General features: G+C 39.6%; 1 protein-coding gene across 3 annotated transcripts in view; it reads right to left on the bottom strand.

Moving 5' to 3' along the window:
- The window catches only part of pard3ba (par-3 family cell polarity regulator beta a), a 175,776-nt gene that overhangs the window by 33,797 nt on the left and 121,773 nt on the right, over nt 1-20,206 (bottom strand). For all 3 annotated transcript variants that reach the window (XM_041978552.1, XM_041978551.1, XM_041978553.1), the window contains 3 exons: nt 13,495-13,605; nt 12,964-13,254; nt 2,283-2,394 (listed from right to left, as the gene is read on the bottom strand). In XM_041978552.1, coding sequence (XP_041834486.1) covers nt 2,283-2,394; nt 12,964-13,254; nt 13,495-13,605 — 514 coding nt within the window. The remainder of the gene's footprint in view (nt 1-2,282; nt 2,395-12,963; nt 13,255-13,494; nt 13,606-20,206) is intronic.

The following is a 20,206-nucleotide window of genomic DNA, read 5'->3' on the forward strand; positions in this document are numbered from 1 at the left end:
ATTTTTCTTAAATTTTTCAACAATTTTTACAAGCATATTGTCCCAGATTGATGGACCTCTACCAATATTAGCATCTGAGAGACTCTGCCTCTCTGAAATGCTCCTTTTATACCCTGTCATGTTACTGATCTCTTGCCATTTAACATGATCAGTTCTCAAATGCTCCTCAAGTTGCCAATATATCACTCAAATATCACTAAAGTATATAAAAAAAGCACACCTCTTCAAAATGTCATAACCCTGCAGCAACATCCTGGTCTCAAGTAAAAAGTTCTCAATGGAAAGTCACTGGAAAAAAAATTCTCATGTACTTTTGAGGCTTAATTGGCCATCAAGACATTATACAGAGCCTATCATTAGTATGTAGAGAAAACCGACAGAGTGGGACAGTTTGATTGGCATAATTACAAGTGTGACCTATCCAAAGACAGGGAACATGAAGGAAGGGTCAAATTAGAGACGGATAGACAGAAAAACAAGTGAGGTTATAGAGCAGTGAGCTGATGTACATACCCAGTTAAATGTGGCTACCTACACACACACACCTTTGCAGAGAGACTTCCACATGAAGAATAAAGAGACATGAGTAGATGTTGTAGTCAGTCTTTTATCCATGGCTTTGTTTATATCAGTGCTATCCATTCCTCCCATCTCAGGAGAGTAAACGTAGACGCGCACTCATCTTCCTTTTCAAACGCTCAGAAAGCACTCAGCGAGGAAGAATGGTGCTTCTGGCCTTGTGTGGAGGGAGCTTAGAAAACCTTTTTTACTATTCAAGGCTACAGATACAGCCGAGCATAAAAGAGCAGCGTGGCACGCTGGAGGTGCTGGCGGAGGTGACGCTAAAAGGCTGATCAGACAAGGCCGATGTGAGCGAGCGTCTCACTCAAGTGGTCTGCATTTACGCTCCTGTCACACCACATGCAGACAGAAAACAGGTAAATGTGGAGTAATATGCTGCTGAATCAAAGGGTGTGGGCACCGATATCCCCACTGAAGATGAACAACCCTTAATGGAGACTTTGCAGCACTCATTTCTATCTTATATAGAATAAAATAGACTTAAATGCATAATTTCTATGAATTTTTATATTACATCCTGCAAAATTGAGGATAAAAGCTAAAGATGGCCTCAAGCCGTTACAGTCTTTTATCCTTTTTCTTAATCTTTTACTGTTTTGTGTCCATTCACGCCATGTATGTGAGCAAGTGGGTGGGGTGTTTCATTATCGCGCTCCTCAGGGGAGGAACCCGCTGTTGGTTTTTACTTTAGACACGGCTCTTTTTTTACGTGGAAAAATAACAATCCGATCAGAGGCTGCAGCGCACACCTGCAGCGCTTAAATTGCATCAGGCTTTGGGTACCGACCGAGTCGTGGCGAACTGAAAGGAGAAACACATGCTGCAAGGGTTTATATAACGTGTGACAAAGCCCTGTGGGCAAAAAAAAAAAAAAAAAAGATAGCATTTGCCTCTGAGTGCCTAATGAAGACCGATTCACAGAGCTTCATTGCTCAATAAAAACAAACTGCAATAAGTGAGGAGGTGAGCACAGCAGGTGGGTTGTGTCAGCTGACTGCATATGGGCGATGCTGTCAGTAAATCCATCCCACGTTTCCAGGACACCTCCGCATTTCTCTCTGCTCAGGTATATTACATAATAAAAACTAAATCCAGCTCTGAGGAAATGCCTTAGCAAATCATCGTGGATACATGCAGTGACTCTGATCTGGATCAAAGTGCGATTTTCTGCATCTTTGAGCTCAATATTAGAAAAATCCTATTCTAAAATGGCTGATAAATGGCTATTGATTTTCCTGGCTGAGTATGCTGAGTGTGCAAGTGTACAGAGGTAAATGAAATGATTCCTCAGGCTAGATCGATACGGGTTCAGGGACGTTTAGCGGTGCAGCTTGGTTAAAAGAGGCATCTACTGCAGTTGGGGATTTCAGTGCCACTGTTGCTCTTGCTGAAACATAAAAGGTAGGAAAGGGGCGATGATTTAGAGGTAAATGAGAAAGGAATAGAGAAATAGAAGAGCAGCAGGAGAAGAGAAAGTTGTGGTATTGAGCTAAAAGAAAGAGTGGATTGAAATGTCAGCAGTCCTACAGATCTTTCCATAAACTAAATAAAGGTGACGCTAACAGGTTATTGGAGCTGAAAACAGCTAGAGAAAGACATAAAAGAAGAGTACCCTGGAAACAAGTACACAAACACTACAAGGTTGCGTCGCTTTTGTTCTTTAAATGAATCTTCTCCAGGCCACAAGCATGTAAACTTACTCGGCGTGGGTCGTGATCCAGGACTCGGCGTCTTGCTGCGTCCAGTTCCTCGTAGCCCGGAGCAGCACGGGCCAACTGGTACTCCCTGCGCAGAGCCTGCTGGTGCTGATCGCTGCAGAGAGATGGGAGAGGTCGAACATCATTCACATTGTGGAGGATGTATAACATAAAAGCGCAACGTAACATATTAATACATACAGTTTCTGAGACATTTTGCATCACTTTATGGTAAAAACATAGCTCAAAATCCTGTTGAACACAGTCTGATACTTGTCTTTTGCCCCATAATAGATACCCGGAAGCAGAAAACTGCACTATAATAATTTTCTTATATCACATGAAAATAAATGGTAAATATCCCCCAAAATATTTGTTAATTTTTTTTGTAATATTTTATATTAAAGAGCAAAATAAAAGACCTCATATTTAAAAAAATTTGACTTTTATGGCTATTTTTTCATGGGTCAGGCCTTAAAGGGTTAAAATGTGTAAAAAGGAGATTGTGTTATATTTCTGTATGATAACCATTGGTATTCTCAGGCTTCACAATGACAACCTCTGACAGCAGAGGAAGACAAATAAAACCCAAAAAGATTTAAAAGACAGTCTAAACTGGACTTACTCAATCAAAAAATTCAAGTGAAACAGCAGAAAACATTTCATGAATGAGCTTTTTCACTTCAAAGTGTCATGGAGCGATGGGGTAATCTATTTGACCCGAGCACATCGTAGGAATGGTGGTGCTGAACTGGACCTTTGTGGAGAACAAGAAGGTAAAAATGAAGAAACCATAGCAAAAAAAAAAAAGAAGAAAAAAAAAAAAAGAAGAAGAAAAATAGTGCCTGTGAGGAGATAAGAACAGGACAGAATGGGGACAAAACTTAAAGAGAAACATCATCATGCTCACTGGACCTTAATGCCAGATAAGGTACACACAGCTGAAAGTACACAGCTGGGCACACATAAACAAGGGTGTGGATACAGACACACACACACACACACACACACACACACAAGGTAACAGACAAACAGTATCAGCCTGAGCGAGCACAATCCCTCAGGATGTGCTACCAAAGTATGACACTGCTGTCTTTTATCTGTGTTTACTGGCTGCCGTGGAAACAGGTATCTAATATTGACATTGATATGATGCTCGTTTGCGTTTTCCACCCTCAGGAGACACGCTGCATAAAAATATTCAAACTCAGACAAAAAGATTTGTAATACGTGGACAAAAATCTAACTTTTCCACACTAAGTCTGCGTCGAATATCCCTCCACACACCCCCCCTCACAGCCTTTGTGAAACATGTTCTGACCTGCAGGCAGATATTGACCAACAGCGAGTGAAGACGAGCAGATAGAGAGGTTCATTAGTGAAGGTGAAGCTCATAGCCTCCATGTTTAAGTCTCTCTTGTAACCCCATCTTTAATTAGAAGATCTGCCTGACTGAGAGTTAGAGACTAAAATATCAGGTTTGTATAAAAGTGTGTATTTCTGTATGCGTCAGTCCTTGTGACAATGTGTTTGACTGTGTACTTGAAACCTGATTTAATGCAGCCCATCCTCTATTCATCTCATTGGGGACAGAAGGCTGAGTCACTCAAACTTCTTTGCCAGCCTGCAAAGTGTTCTGCACAAATGTGTGTGTGCACCCCCCTTCGCTGCAGAGTCCCTCCTGGCATGAAACTCGAGCCTGATTTTCTGCCATGAGGGAACAACTTTCTGAAAGTTTCTGTGCTGCAGTAAAATGCAGCACATATGCTTCTGTTTTGTAAAGATGGATATCCGAGGCGGCGTTGGGAGCAATAATGCGCTAATTGTTGCTTCTTAGGATTGGGGTAATGGCTGGTTTCAACACAGCTAATCAATCCGTTACCCCAAGTGATGCATCCTGCAAACTGTACTATTAGAATATTAAGATTTAATTCTTTCTATTGTTTATTTATTTACTTCTTTTTTATTACTTTTACTTATTGTGCTGCTACCAACCTTGCTGCCTCACAACAACAAATAAACAGACCCTCAGAGACGGATTCAGGTTAAAACTTTTCTTCTCTCTTTTCCATGACCATCTTCTAGCGATCCCATTAGCCAATCCCTGGGCTCGTAATTAGGCCTGCCACTTTGATTGAGGGTGCGTGTCGCTCTCCAAATGAAACAACACTGTAATTATCTCATTATGCCGCGGCCTCCATCACTGACAACGGCAAATATTATCATATTAATGGATGAAGATGGAGGCTGATTCCAGATAAAGCATTAGCAGCTTGACGGGTTGACGGTACAGCATGCTACATTTCAAACAGAGAGGAATAAATGTGCGTGTGTGTGTTTTTTGCAAGCACACACATTAGCACGTCCCATCTAATGTGTTTTAGTTGAGACAGGTAGGCTACCCTGCTGTCATCAGCCGCTTGTAGTGCTGCTGTCTGCAGGCCCGAGGCCAGATGTGTAAACACAACTGTTGTAAGCTTTAGTGATCGACGATGCTACTAATTAACTAGTGTGATTCAAGACTGCTAATGATGACAAAAGAGTCTGAGCTGCAGGAATCAGCTGAATTCTCAAACTCCATATATGAAAAAAATGTTTTTATTATAATTAAGTTATAAAAGAATAAGTAACATCTTCAATGGATTCACATAATCTAATCTAAAAGCCAGACTTTGCAGGGAAACAACACTCAGTAGTCATCTTCTTAGCAAAAATGTTTCAGTCTGAGTGTCTGGCATCTAAGCAATATATGCATTAAGTGGTATTTTGCTGTATTATCTTAACCACAGGGTTTGACATCACTTAAGTGAGATGTGGCTTCAGAATATCTGAGTGTGGTCTGGGCACATGGTGGGAGAAGATGAGACAGTGGAGCAGGAACTGAGAAAGAATCTGAAGAGAAAATGAAAGAAAAAGCAACATAAAGAGCGAGACAGCAACTTGGACAGGAGTAAAAGACAGAGCAGGAGGACTGGAGTGTGAACAAAACTGTTAGTTGTATGAAAGTGAGGAAGAGAAAATGTGGAAGAGAAGCAACTATCCTGTTGTGTTAGCCAGTGTGAGGGCAGACTAATTAGGAATTGTGCTCTGCCGCCGGCTGGTTTGGTGACTTGTTCTTGCTGTGGCTAGCTGATTCAAGCAAAACACACCAAGGGGGGAAAAGCTAAATCGTGCAGATTTTTCGTTGCTTATATGCTGGAAGTAAGCACACATCAAAGCGCATGGTCAGTGTTCGGTTCCCTGGGTGGACTCGGTGGAGCTCCAAAGTGAAAGTGATGGGAAAAGTGATGGTTTTCTGTCAAATGCTGTTAAATAAATTGTTTGTTAGTTGTTACTCCGAGTCATATTAAAACTGTGCTCGTTTTAAAAGTATGATGGGAATTTGTTTTGGATTTAGACATCCACCCTGAAGGTGGGAGAATTTGTTGCAATAATTCCTCCAAAGCATAAACTGGATGTCTCCGTTTGCTCATAACCAAACAATTAAAGTTAAGGTTCCCCAATCTTTGAGACATTTTTTTATTTTGTTATTTGTTGAGTTTGGTAAATTTCGATTTGACTATCTAAAACTTGAGGGCCCCAATTGGGGAACTTTGAGAACAAAGGACAAAACTGTGCCAAAATGGCCACTTTAGAGACCTCATCTTAATTAATTAATCTTAATCGGTCTGCTTCACTTTATCAGAATGGGTCTTGGTTGGGATAATATTTGCATATTGTAATTTGATTTAAGTTTAGAGCTACACCTGCATCATCCTAAAGGATATTAACATTCATCCTGTATGTGTTTTTAGGCAAGCCTGAAACTTTTTTCATTTGTGCTATGTGCCATCTTCATTTATTCTTCACCAGTAACACATATACTGATATTTGTACATCCTAATGGTCCCTTTACTATGACTTTAAAAGTAATAAAACAGACTTTGTGGTCATAGAGATATACTCATTTCAATGAGTATGCAATTTTGAGCAGTATAATGAAGAAATGTGTGACCAATAATGTGTCATTGCATTAAAACGTAATTTAGAAATCAGCCAGTCTTACTTGTTTAGACAAACTTACTTGTTGACAAAGCCTACCTAAAACTTCCAACTTCCAAGTATGTTGACAATTTTGAGAACTTCAAAAACTTTGGATCCCTCTCAAACTCGCTGTATATGCTGCTTTCAGAATTCTCCATGTAAGTGTTGCTGCTAACACTGTCAAAGCCTAAAAACCACCATAATGTGGCCTACAAGGAAATTGTTATAATCTCAGATTTGGACCAATTTTGGCTCAAACAGCACTTACCAATGCTGAAACTGAGCCATAAGTGCCAAAAATAGCTCAGATTAGGCTCAAACATGTTTATGTTTTCTATCGCTTATCTGAGGTCAGGTCGCAGGGGCAGCAGCTTAAACAGAGAAGCCCTAAAGCCCCAAGGATCCCAAGGCATTCCCAGGCCAACCGATAGACCTAGTCCCTCTCAGTGTCATGGGTCTACTCTGGGGCTTCCTCCAGGTGGGACATGCCTGGAAAACCTTAACAGGAGGCTTCTTAAACAGATGCTTGGGCTATGTCAACTGGCTCCTCTAGCTGTGGAGGAGCAGTAGCTCTACTCCAACCCCTAAGCTTCTTAGCCCATCTCTACAGGAGAACCAGACACCCTGCAGAAGAAACTTATTTCAGCTATTTGCATCCACAGTCTCATTCTTTGGATTCTACCTACAGCATGTTACTACTGGTAAAGGTCGAAATATATATTGACTAGTAAATTTTAGCGTTGTTCGCCACGACACTTGATTTCTTGCTCTGTTCTTTCCACACTCATGAAAAAGACCCCAAGATACTTAAACTCTTCCCACTTGGGGCAGGAGCTCAGTTAGCTGCAGCTAAAAGCTCACTTACTAGTTATGTTCTGATGATCTATTGGAAATTTTTCTTGATATTTTGACCTCAACATGGATCAAAGCTCAGCTACTGTGCACATTTAAAAGGTGTTTATCCCTGTTAATAAAGCAACAAGCACATTACTCATCATATATCTTTTTTTAATTGTTACACAAGTTTGCAATAATAATAAAAATGACTAAACTCTAGCCTTCAGTTATACTCTGCTCCCTCTGACTGCATACCAAAGAAATGCTGGAAGCTGCTTGAATACTAAGAAAAAACATTTTAATTGCTTAGACAGAGCACAGACAAATAGGCACAGCTTAATATTCAGCCTACACCAACGACGTGTTGTTTTCAAGGGAACCTTTTTTTCTTAAGCGCTTCCTCAGGCAGATGTTTGACAACTGAATCCATGGCAGAAAACAAGATATAGTTTTGTTTGCAACAGAGAAAATTTTCAGCATCTATCACAATGTCTGCTTCTTCACACTCCTTCTGTGTACAGGGAGGGGGCTAAACCTTTGTCTTCTGTGCCCTCCTGAAAATGGAGAGGATGAAAAGGAAGCCGACATGTTCAGGAGGTGCAAAATGACCCAACAAATCAAGATCAAATAGATTGTGTAGCATCGTCTGAGAAGAATTCAATAATTAGTCGAGCCTGTCGAGAGTCATTTAAGAATTCCACTTTGTCACAGTGTCAGGTAAACTCAGAGCCATGTAATCTTCATGCCACTACATGAACCATGCCACAAAATCTGCCAGCACACTCAACGAGCTGCCATTTACTTAGCATACAAGCTCACCTCCGTCTCTTCTCTTAGCACAGCTCTGCCTTTTACAACACACCTCTCAGAAGTCTTCACATCTCTGCACTTTGGCCTCTCTTTTCTCACTCCTCTTTCATCTCATCTCTCCGTTCCTTCCACGAGCTACAAAGACTGCCTTCTGGCTAATAAAATTTGACAAGCATTGCTAACCTTTTTTCTCCACAGGTCAGCCTCTAGCAAAGCTCTAATCAAATGTGACGCTCATCACAGCACACACCTGCCATTGAATGCCTAATGAAAATGTCCGACAGTAAATTAGGATGACAGTGCTGGAAGTCCACTGTTGAGGGCCTTGACAGCAAGTGAGGGGATGGGGAGGAGGAAGGGGAAGGGTACTTACATGTTTTAGTTGGCAGAACTATGCAAACAGACAAAGAGGCACACCTTCAAAAACCTTTAGACTAAAAAATAGACTGTATTAGCTTCAGTTTTTATCTCCTGCATGTATGATGAGAACATTTAGTTACAGTATCATTAAAAATGCATAATGCAAAAGATAAAAGAAACAGACACGTTGTTCCCTTAGAAACAATGAAAATCTTGCATGCAACAGCTATAAGGAGCTGCTTTGTAGAGCATGAAGAGCTATAAAACTGGAGAATGAAAAGTGGTCTTGTTTGCACTTCAACTTATAGAAACACAGTAAGCTGTAATTTTAGGTTTGAACTCAGACCACACACAGCTTCGCTGCTACACTTCCTCACTGAAATATTAGATGTGTGTGTGTCTATTTCTGTCTGAATGAATGAAAGGGGCTCCAACCTCATGGCTAGCTGATGTATTTTAACAGATGCAAACTTTATGAATGAGCTGTAAGTAGTGGATCATGAATTATAGTTTGTTTAAAAACACATGAATGCTTTGATTCTGTTAAATGCTGCAATATCTTTTCTGCTCTTGTTCAACATGCCTAACATCATGCATTTCTCCTCTGTGAACATTGGGCCTCATTCCCAAATTCTTCCTAAATTTGTTCCTAAGTTGCCAGATAGCTCTACTTTGCAAGATAAATGTCTAAAAAAAACTCCCATAAAAGTTCAAGACTGCAAACAGACACAGCCAGAAGTTTAGTTTAGTTTATTATGGATCCCCATTAGTCTTTGCCAAAGTGAAGACTACTCTTCCTGGGGTCCATTAGGTCAGACAGAAGAAGAAAAATAAAAAACAGAATGTTAAACGAATGATTGGAAACAATAATAAGATGTACACTTAAAAGTAAAGAAAAGCTTGCAAATCATCATTTTCACCTCTACCTTACCAAAACTGTAAATTACAGAGCAAATACCTGTGAGGGTTCACCATCTTGTTTCATCTTTCAGTGCAAATTATTCCTCACTTTAATAATAAACACACACAGAGGGAAGTTGTGTTCTCCGTCTCTGTCACTGCAGCCTCATGCACTACAATGATGAACAGCTGATCTCTCCCACTCTGCAGGGAAGCAATCTGTAGTGAAAAATGAAGCATGGAAGAGTCATGCTGGCTTTAACCGTACAGTAAATAAAAGACATTATTGAACTGAGTCACACCATCGCCTGACACATTGTATAACATAGCACTTACATCAGTCTGGTAAAGCTCCAGCTAAAGAATAGAATAGAATAGAAATAGATTTTAGAAAAAAATTATTATTATTATTATAATAACTATTTTAGGCAATTTTGGAAAATCCATCCATGTTGACCCATGCCAACTTACCACTTAATGAGACCATCCCACATGGAGCAGGAGCTACACATGACGGGGTCTCATAAGTCCGTAAACTCACTAGTCCCATTACAATCAAGCTTTCAGTGCAAGGTAGTCACATCACAGTGTACGACTAAAATAAGAGACGTCCAGATCTTGGTTTTCTAGCATGGTCTTAAAACAAGTGCAATACACCACTGTCTATATAAATGACATACAGTACGTACCTTCATACCCTCACTTTGATCCATGTAAAAGAGAAACAGTTTCAACCCTAAAGTACTCTATTAAGGCTGCAAAACTACACTGCTCAAAAAAATAAAGGAAACACTTAAACAACACAATGTAACTCAGAGTCAATCACACTTCTGTGAAATCAAACTGTCCACTTAGGAAGCAACACTGACTGACAATCAATTTCACAAGTTGTTGTGCAAATGGAATAGACAACAGGCGGAAATTATAGGCAGTTAGCAAGACACCCCTAATAAAGGAGTAGTTCTGCAGGTGGTGACCACAGACCACTTCTCAGTTCCTGCTTTCTGGCTGATGTTTTGGTCACTTTTGAATGCTGGCGGTGCTTTCGGAACATAATGGAATGAGTTCACACAATCCAGTATTTTGAGATCAAGGCTGAAAATAATGACAGTAGCGGTATTGCAGATGTCATGTACGGTCCTAAAACAAGCATGCTGTGCCTTGTCTTCTAAGTTTTCTGTCATTTTTACTGTTGTTGCCCCTGTGACCTTACAGCTGGTCTCTGCCCCTAGCAGCTATTTGCATATTGCAGCTTGACAATGAGTAGCGTTCATTTTTGAAGTTGTGCACCAGTGATGCTTTAAACTAATTTAAAACACAAAATAAATGAGGAAGCCATAATAAACACAAATACACATAATTACCATCATCTTTCATAAAAAGGTTAGAAAATAAATGACGCAGAAAAGACAAACATTGGTAACACTGCAAGATTTTCTTATCAAAGTACCTGCATAAGTTTTTTTTTCCATTTATTTGCATTAAAACTTGAAAATTAAACTTATTTTGTGGTGTTTTGAGCATTTGATCAACACATCATGTCCATTACTTTAAAGAAAGTGCAAAATAATTTTAATTGTGCAAAAAATTAAATAAAATAAATTAACAAAATGGCAATTACCATAAGACCTAAATGTTTAAAATAATAAAAAACACTTAAGGGTTTGTCCATTAGGCACTATAGGTTTCTGGCATAATTATCCTTACATCATTGCGTCCATATTATTAAAAACTCATGCAAATGGGCTGTATCTTTTGTGGCAACCGCAATTTAGTTAAATTAACACGAACATGTGCAGCATGAGTGTCCTCTAATGACATTATTAGACATCTATGCATCTTTCTTTGTCTCTAGAGATACCCTCACATGCTTAGTTAAGAAGCCAAACAGGGCTCCTCATCCATCATGCTAATAGTAAAGACTTTTTCAGTCACATTATGAGTAAAACAGGGAGGAGAGAATAGACAGGTGACAAACAACGAGTGTTAGATGCAGAAGCAGAGAGAATGTAAGGGAGAAATGAAGGAGAGGGAGAAAACAGGCTGCTAATGAAGTACCCACCACTAGTGGGTGAGAGCTAAAGTGGTCTAACAGATCTGTCAGGCTGCTAGACTCTGGCTAATTATCCCTCCTCCTCTTTGTCCAGCATCCACTCTTCTGTCACTTCTCCTCTCTCGAATTTCCTGTTATGTTTTTTTCTCCCTCCTATTTTCTTCTCTCTTCTTTCTCCTTTTTCTTGCTTTCTCTTGTCTGTCTCTCCCTCCGTCTGTCGCTTCTTTCCATTCCCATCTGTCTCCTCTCCATGTCCAAGCTCTCTCTCCCTCTTCCCCCGAACCCTCTATTTCTGGATGAGATTGGGTGTCTGGGGCTTAGTCTTTGATTTGCAAGTCAATAGTAATTTCTGTCAGAGTTTAAGTTGAGGGAAGTTTTAATGTGGCCTGTATTATTTAACAAAGGAAATGATCAATTTGCATTAGAATCCTCTCTATATTTTCTCATTTCTCTCCTTCACATACAAAAGCCGCTGCTAGTTAAGGTTTCAAAAACCTCATGAGTAATGACATATATTATGGAGGGAGTGACAACATTGATAAGCAGTGTATTTCTGAAGCTTTTGTTCGACTTATAATGAAGCCGCAAAATTATACTTATATTACTTTTTTCAAATTCAAATACATTCTATTATCAAACTACTTTAAAAGACTCAAGGCTGTACAATTTATTTTTTCCAAATACATACAGTCATTTCACTTTTAGGGTTTCACATATCGGACTTTACCACGTCTTAAAATTCAACTAACCCCAGATGAATAACAATACGTATGTTATTATTCGGTGTAATGACCTATTTCAACAAAACTAAGTCAAATGCATTGGCAGTTTTCAGATTAACAATTTGCATTTTTCCAGCCTAATTTCGGCATCATGAGCTGCCTCCTCTGGACAGTCGTTCCCCTGCAACTCCTTCACACATGCAGAAAGCCTCCTGCTGGGATGTATTTATGTGAACAGCAACTATAAGACCAACTTGTGTAGAACTTCTTGTGAAAATCTCCAGTGTTGATGAGTAAAAACAGCTTAAGCATACTGCTACTACATGATTCGGCAGCTTGTAGAACCTCCTTTAGGAGCAATAACTTAAAATTATCATATAAAAATATATAAATATATTTATATATATATATATATATATATATAAACACACACGCACACACACAACTGTCTGGGACCCAGAGCCAGAGAAAGGGACCATATTCTGTTTGTGGAGCATGAGGTCAGTGCACAAACTGATCCCAAAGCTTAAAAAGAATCGAAAAAAACATGCAGAACACAACATTAGTCCATAAATTTATGCTTGGCTTTAAAAGCAACCCTTAACTTTTTGTGCACATCACCAGTTCTTACTCTAAATCGACAGATAGATAAGGATTAGCATAAATCATGCTTGACATCACTGTGGATGTTTGTATGTGCATGTGCAGTGAGAGTTTGTTACCACAATGCAAGCATGCTCTCATGTTTTATGCATGCTCCAGCTTGGCAAGCCATGAATGCAGATATGTGGTAATACTCTCACTCATGCCAGTCATGCCACAGCAGGTGACCTTGTGTGCACACACCTACGCACACAATGTAGCGCATCTCCCCAGAATCACAGACATAAATGCTGAACACGCACTGAGAAGGCATGGGAGCTCCAAACCACCAGAGAAGCAGCAGAAGGACATTAGCTACCCTGTCCCGAATAGTCACCTGTCTGCTTGCATCTGGAGCTGGTTCTGCAACACAGGCGGGGGTCTGGACTTGTTGACTTTTGCATAGAGCCCATCGAGCTCCTCAGAGGATGCTTGAGGCAGGTTAGGCCCCCCTGCCTGCAGTGCCGGTGAGGGAGTGCGACTGATGAAGGACTGAGGTGAAGGGGGCTGGCGGAAGTTGCTGATGCGAGCGTAGTTGGGGTCGCTGTCGTCGTCTTCCACATCAGGGAGTGAGGCCTGATCGGGAGTGGCATGGCCAGAGCGGACTTCGGCGTAGCGTGGATCGTAGCTGTCAAGAGGGGAAGGAGGCAGTTACACATGGGGTCAATAGCTTACCTAAATGGTAAGTTATTGATCACAATTTACCCCACAGAGTGAGACACTACTGTTCCTGAGAAATTGCTCTGGGGAGCTGGTGATCTTGCAGATTTTAAGGGTTAAGTTATGAATCAAAGTTCTTTGCTACAGAGAAAAAATCTTCTTGACTAATTTCAAATTAGAAAAACAACCTTTTAATTTTTTTTCTTACCCATCTCTGTTGTCAGCTGTCCCATCCAGCTCTTCCTCACTCAGGGCTTCCAGTTTGTTTTTAGATGATTTCGATGCATCTTTGTTCTTTTCCTCTTTCTTCTTACCAAACCTGGACGAGACACACAAGACATGCAAGAATGTCATCTGTAGGACTCAGATTATGTCGCATTAGCAATGCAGTCTGAAGTCTCAGGACTTTATCCGATTTTCAGATCCATTAGTTGGTACAGAATTCAGGATGAAGGCTTTCTTCTTTTCTTCTCCATCATCAAGCACCTGAACTTGTTTTGTTTAATCTGGTTGCAGATTTTAAACGATATATAGGTGCCTTTGTGAAATCGTCACCGGGAGAAAGAATAAGAATTTTAAAGGACTTATATGATTCTCTGACATCTGACCTAGAAATGTAAAACACCAAATAAATTAATAACTTAATAAACTGAATAAAAAGTTTGCAAGTTGTTTGTTTTTGCTGCATAATAAAAGAGGATCTGGCTCACACAACATGCAAACAACATGCCATACCAACTTCTATCAGCTTTCCAAATGTTGACACACTCTCGCACACACACCCACTGTGAGACAAACTCTTTCCATGTCTTGTTTGTTCATTAGCAGCTCTGCCTGGGAAAAGACTGCTTAATGATAGATACGGTTATAATGTCACAGCAGGAACTCAGTCCTCGGTGTGAGTCAGTGTGAGTGTGTGGGCACATGGAAGAAAAGGATAGCAGTCATGTAGCATATGGAGCATGAATATTGGAACATTTTTTCATTGAAATAGCTCTAACTCAGCGTGTTATGCTTTTCTTATCAACGTTACCATTATGACCATCATCATTATCATTCTCTCACTTTGCAGTGGAAATAGACCCGTTACCTCTGTTCCAGTTATAATGAAACTCTGCTTCACACTTTCAAGAAATTAAGAGAGCCTTTGCTGCTAAATATTTCATATTATTTCATCCCTCCTTCGCATCGCCTCCTCCGTCTCACCCTCCAACCCACTTCTTTTCCTCTCAACCTCTCCTTTCCTCAGAGCTCCCGCTGAGGCAATCTAATGTCTGTGTTTATCTCATTAACAGCGAGGCACTTCTCATTACTGCTACAAGGAGATACGTGGCCTGAATGGTAACCCGCAGGCCTATCCAAGTGGAAACCTGGACAGGGGTGCCACATTGGCCTGGCACCACCCTGCAAGCCAATTAGAGTTGTTTTTAGCTCATCTACTCACTTTACTTATACGTGAATGGATTGTTCTCAACAACAACAGGTGAAATTTACACATTGTTTTCCTGTGAAAATTGCAAAGAAAGATGAGTAATTAATTATTGTCTTTTGATTCAGGTTTTAGAAATCTATTGTGCTCTTTTACATTTCATTATCATGCTTCAATGTGGCACATGCACCCCTTCTGTCTGTATAATTTATTAAATAGATTATTGTAACAACAAACATCAGTTTCCTAAAACACTGGTGTAGCATCAGGATGCACTTCTGTCCTATTTTCCACTACATTCATATATGAATTTTTCATTTAAGCTGGAAATTTTCTGCTTTTATCCACCATTTTTATCCATTAAGAGATATTTTAAGAGTTTGTTACTTCTTGAAAAACAACAATAATAAAAAGAATGCTTATGACTCACTCATCCTGCCTTTGGGGCACACGTTAACTTTGCATTCAATAAAATGCAGCTGCAGACTCCTGTCCCTGTAAAATGCAGCTGCAGACTCCTGTCCCTGTAAAATGCAGCTGCAGACTCCTGTCCCTGTAAATTGACTTCAGCTGATACAGAAAGGTGGGTGGTGACGAGGAATCGGATGGAGTTTTTAAAGAAAACAGCTACTTTATATTCCTGTTCATAAAGGGAACATAAAAATGTAGAAGAAGCACTTTTTCTAGCAAATTTCTGGGTAAATTTAAAGGGACACTACTGACTTATGGTACTGTATGTATAGGAATACTGCAACAGTGGCCTCTGAACCAGTTACAGCTACAGTATTTACAGTATTTTCAGGAGCAAAGGGAAGCACTGTTTACATTCTGGGGAAAGAGGTGAAGGTGATGGAGGAATACAAATACCACGAAGTTCAGCTTGACAACACTGGCTGGAAATACAACAGAAGCACAAAAAAATGACAGCTGACATCCTTCAATGTCTGCACCAAGATGTTGTTTATCTTCTATAAAACTGTGTTGGAAGGTGAAATTCGTGGCAGCAGCATCAGAGCCAGCTACTTAAAGAAACTAACAAACTAATCACATTTCTGATTGCTTCCCAATGCAACATGATAGCTCCAGGCAACGTATTTGTGGCCAAAAAGAGCAATTCTGAAGAATTAAAACTCTTTACTAGCAGGGATGGGTGAATTTAAAGTGTGGTAGCAATGATGACAATCTTTCTGACATTATATCCTGGATGACCGAAAATTTCCTTAAATTCAATAATAATTCAATATTTTTTTCAGTTCTGTTGAATCTAATCTTGGTTATATTTCAAAAGACAATCTAAAAAAAGAGGGTGACATACAGAAAGTCATGCATGCCGTAGTTTAAGCTTGGGTTATCCAGTCAGTGGTACTTCTGGTTGATTTAAAACACTTCAGCTCGACTCATTACCGGGAAAAAAGGCCTCCCTGATACGTTCAATATTGATTTTAAAAATCTTACTGCTCATATTTAAAGCCTTAAATGGCCTTGCCCTCAAATACATCTCTGACTTATTGAACTGATATGCACCCTCCTGACCACTGAGATCCACAGATAGTGACCTCTTAGATGTTCCTGGATCACAAATTATAAGAAAGTGGAAACAAGCCTCATCCATCCAACCAACTCACCATATCTTTTCTTAAATAGCACTTTATAACATTGTTATAAAGGTAAAAGGTGCTACAGATATAAAACTTGATCATGTTGTTATTATATTGATAGATCATAATAATTTTGGGAGTGCCATTTCTTTGAGCCAACAAGGTTAAGTAGGTTCAGGATGGACAGCAACAAAGTGATATCTGATCACCAGTCTAAGATATGTGTAAGAAACCATTTCATACATTAGTTTAATAAGCAAATGTCCCACGGTCTCGCTTCACATAATGCAGCTCAAATCCCTTTCAAGGCTAAACACTCCCCGATTTTAGGCCTAAAAGACCTTTCTAAATCAGTATTCATGCATAAGTTTTGTTGATTGACAATAGATTAAGTAAAAATGTATTGATCCCTTTAGGCTGGTTCTCTCAGGGAAATTAGGAGCTGCAGCAGCAGTACAGCACTATAAAAGTATATAAAGTTAAAAGAAAACACAATACACCAAATGATGCAAGAAAAAGTTAAAAGTTAAAGTTAAAAATGTTCTTTAAAAATTTGCACAGCAGAAGACTGTTGCATAATTACGATTTTATGGTCAAGTAGTCAATTATGATTGTACCCAGTCCAGTTTGCACAGTCTTTAGTGTAGAAATTGAAATGTTATTGTATAGTAGCAATTTGTGACATACCAAACAGTTACTCTGTATCAAGAAGAAAGTTATTTGTTCATGTTCTCAATTTGTCATTTTTTAGGTGCTCCTGATGATTCTCTGCTTAAAACACAGGTCGTACGATGTTTTTCTGCAGCTGTTTTTTCTGTTTTGGTTGTACAGTTGTTTCTGTTGTTTTCTATTTTATGTATCTATGTCTACTTTTTCTTCACTTTCTCTTGTTTCCTTTGTCAGGTCCATCATTAACTTGCAACTCAAGAATAACCAAAATGTTCACAAGCTTACCACAAAGCTTAATTTTATTTATATCCATTAAGTTCCACTTGGCAAAGCAAACTTGTTCTACACAACACAGCATTAAGGACGTCATTCTGTTTTGTATGATGCTGGAAAAAGGTAAAAGAATTCCCCAAAGACTTGTGATTACACCTTTATCTTATGCATTCCTGCAAGAACTTGCATGCTTTATGAGTTGCTTTAATCATTGAACGGGTAAAATAAGAGCAGGAACCTGAATGTGGGTTGAAGGACGTATAGAAGCAAGCCCAGATGACTGTAAGTACATCAGAGGAGATCAGCAGACATAATACGGCATTTTTCAGAGTACCTATAACCATGACTGGTAAACTAAAATTAATGTGTAAAAACCCCTTTAAGCAAAACTGGCACCTCGTACATTTCCACTTGGATCTTTCAGCCGTTTGGGAGGTTTAAAAACTAAAACAGCCATGCTTTATTTTTTTATTTTTCTCACGGTGATATCACTGCTGCTAAGCCTTTGCTGCTTTCATGTTTTTCCACCTCACTTCCTGGAGATGACTTGCCACAGTGTGGGTGCTGGAGCAGCATCTTCGTGAAGATTTTTTTTCTGTGTCATGGAACTATTCTGATTTAAGCACTCCCACATTAAGCTGTCGCCAAAAGCAGACTACCAATTACCTCGGTGAGAACCATATAGAAATCAGTAACGTAGGAAAAGAAATACCAGCATCATTCACCTTCACTGCATGAGGAGATATATAATTATAGGACATAAAAAGACAGGATATGATTGAATAAAATCCCCAGGTTTATCTGGTTGAGTTGTCTGATAGATTCACTTGGTTTCCACACACACATTCACACACACAGCACCTTAATCAACATTCTGCGAGGGCAGAGGTCCACAGTTGGACCCATCATTATGTTTGCATTAATTAGGAAAGATTTTTTTCTCACTGTATTGTCTAAAAAGAGATGGAAAGAAAAAGAAAGGGAGGGTGACACGAAATGGGAGCGGGACGCCCAATTAGAGACCTATACTTGCCATGAGAGGTGGTTATCCCCCACTCTCCCATTACCTTATCCCTTATTCATCACCAAAGACTTCCATATTTTCCCATCGCTGTGAGCCTTCCTTTGCTCTTTCAATGTTCCCTTTTTTTTTATTACTTTCACACAATTCTTTGTTTGTCTTATTAGTTCTTTCTCGTCTTTGGACATATTTTGCTCTGTCACTCAGAAATCTGACAGTTAATTTCCTGTTGAGTGCTAGTCTGCAGTGGAATAAAAATGCACTAACATGTCTAAGGATACAAAAACAAATTCAAAGAGTAAAAAAAAACAAAAACAGATAGCTCATAAACACAAATAAACAGCAATATAGATCAACCCCTGCAACACATAATGTTTCTTTAGGGAACTGCAAACAGCCTCATAGAACGGGACATCTCATTAACTTAGGATTATCTACCTACACAACCACTCCATCAAACTCTCATTAGTGGGAAGTAGGGGGTCTGGGTGAGTCAGTCTGCTCTGGTGTCCCATTTAATGCACTTCCCACTGTCACAGAACCGTTATTAGCGTGTCGCTGTCATCATTAGCCTGTCGTTCCCGCCGTTGCCCCAACGTCACCTCGGCAGGCCAAGAAGTAGATGATGCTGATCTGTTCATGCAAGAGAGCTTCTGCTGGTATATTGTTTGAAATAATATCTACACTTCTCAGACACTGATAGAAATAATCATGCTTTCATGCACTAAACAGGTCTGATTGTGATTTATTTTATTTCATTTTTTTGCATCAAGCAAGGATTTCTCTTTTACTTCACAAAAAATTTCCAGCCATCATAAAACAAAATCATCACCCTGTTTTGCACCAGAAGCTCACTGCAAAAGCAAACTCCGGCAAGACACTAGATAATAACTACAACTACTGTCATTCTCATTACTGCAGGAGAGAAGGGGAAGAAGTGCATGTGGCCAGTTAACCATGCTCTAATGAGGCTCTATATGTAACCGAGATCACAGCTAGCCAAGTGTGGTGGTGTCACCAACCTGACCTGTGCAATTAGCCCTCTGGGAAGGAAGGAAAGGTCCAGAGGGAGCAGAAGAAGTCAAACTATCAAACTAGACAAACTATGGAATGTCATTTTTTTTAACATCTGTGTCAAATTTCAGCTACAAGCTAAATATCTCATATATGCAGACCAAAAAGCATCACAACTGTCCTATAAAATCTTCTCTTCACTTCTGTTCTCAGCATTAGGAGCTCTGTTCACTGCTACTGTGACAACTCTGCAGTTGTGTGCAGCCTTAATAAGCTTTCCTATCTGGTGCAATGGGGAGTCAGTGGGCGTCTGGTTATCGCCGGCATAACGAAGGATGTGAGAAGGCTGTCTGCAGGTGCTGTGGATGTGTGTGTGAAGGAAGTTTTTTTTTTTTTACAAGGAATTAATTAACTGGTGTGTACGTATGCCATATTTGTGAGAGCTCACACGCTTGCAGACTTGATGAAATATTTATACACCTTGCCATGCAGTGATTGGGGTGAGGCACAAGCCAGCTCACAGGGAAGTTAACACTCCACGTAACCTGTGACACAATAGCAGAACATCGTGGGATTTGGGGTTGTTTGTTTTTTCTGTGACAAAGGAAGTTTATTCATCTCGTCTACCAGAAAAGAAGCTGTTGAAAGGAGAGAAAAGAGGCTGGGTAGAGAGAGAGAACTTATAAAACAGAAGAGGAAAAAAAGTCTCTTATTATAGTAATTGTTATTTTCTGGATCTCTTTTCAAAACACAACAAATTAACCATTGGAGTAAAAAAGATCCTCGTTTCTGCTGTGATGGTCCATCCCACAAGCCATCTGAGTACAAATAAGTTGTTACATAAGGTCTAATTAAAAAAAAGAGTCACATTTGTAAATCTAACTGTGTCTTGACAAAGATTTCCTGCAGCTATTCT

This window comes from Melanotaenia boesemani, chromosome 24 (genome assembly GCF_017639745.1).
Source record: "Melanotaenia boesemani isolate fMelBoe1 chromosome 24, fMelBoe1.pri, whole genome shotgun sequence".
NCBI classification, from domain to species: Eukaryota; Metazoa; Chordata; class Actinopteri; order Atheriniformes; family Melanotaeniidae; genus Melanotaenia; species Melanotaenia boesemani.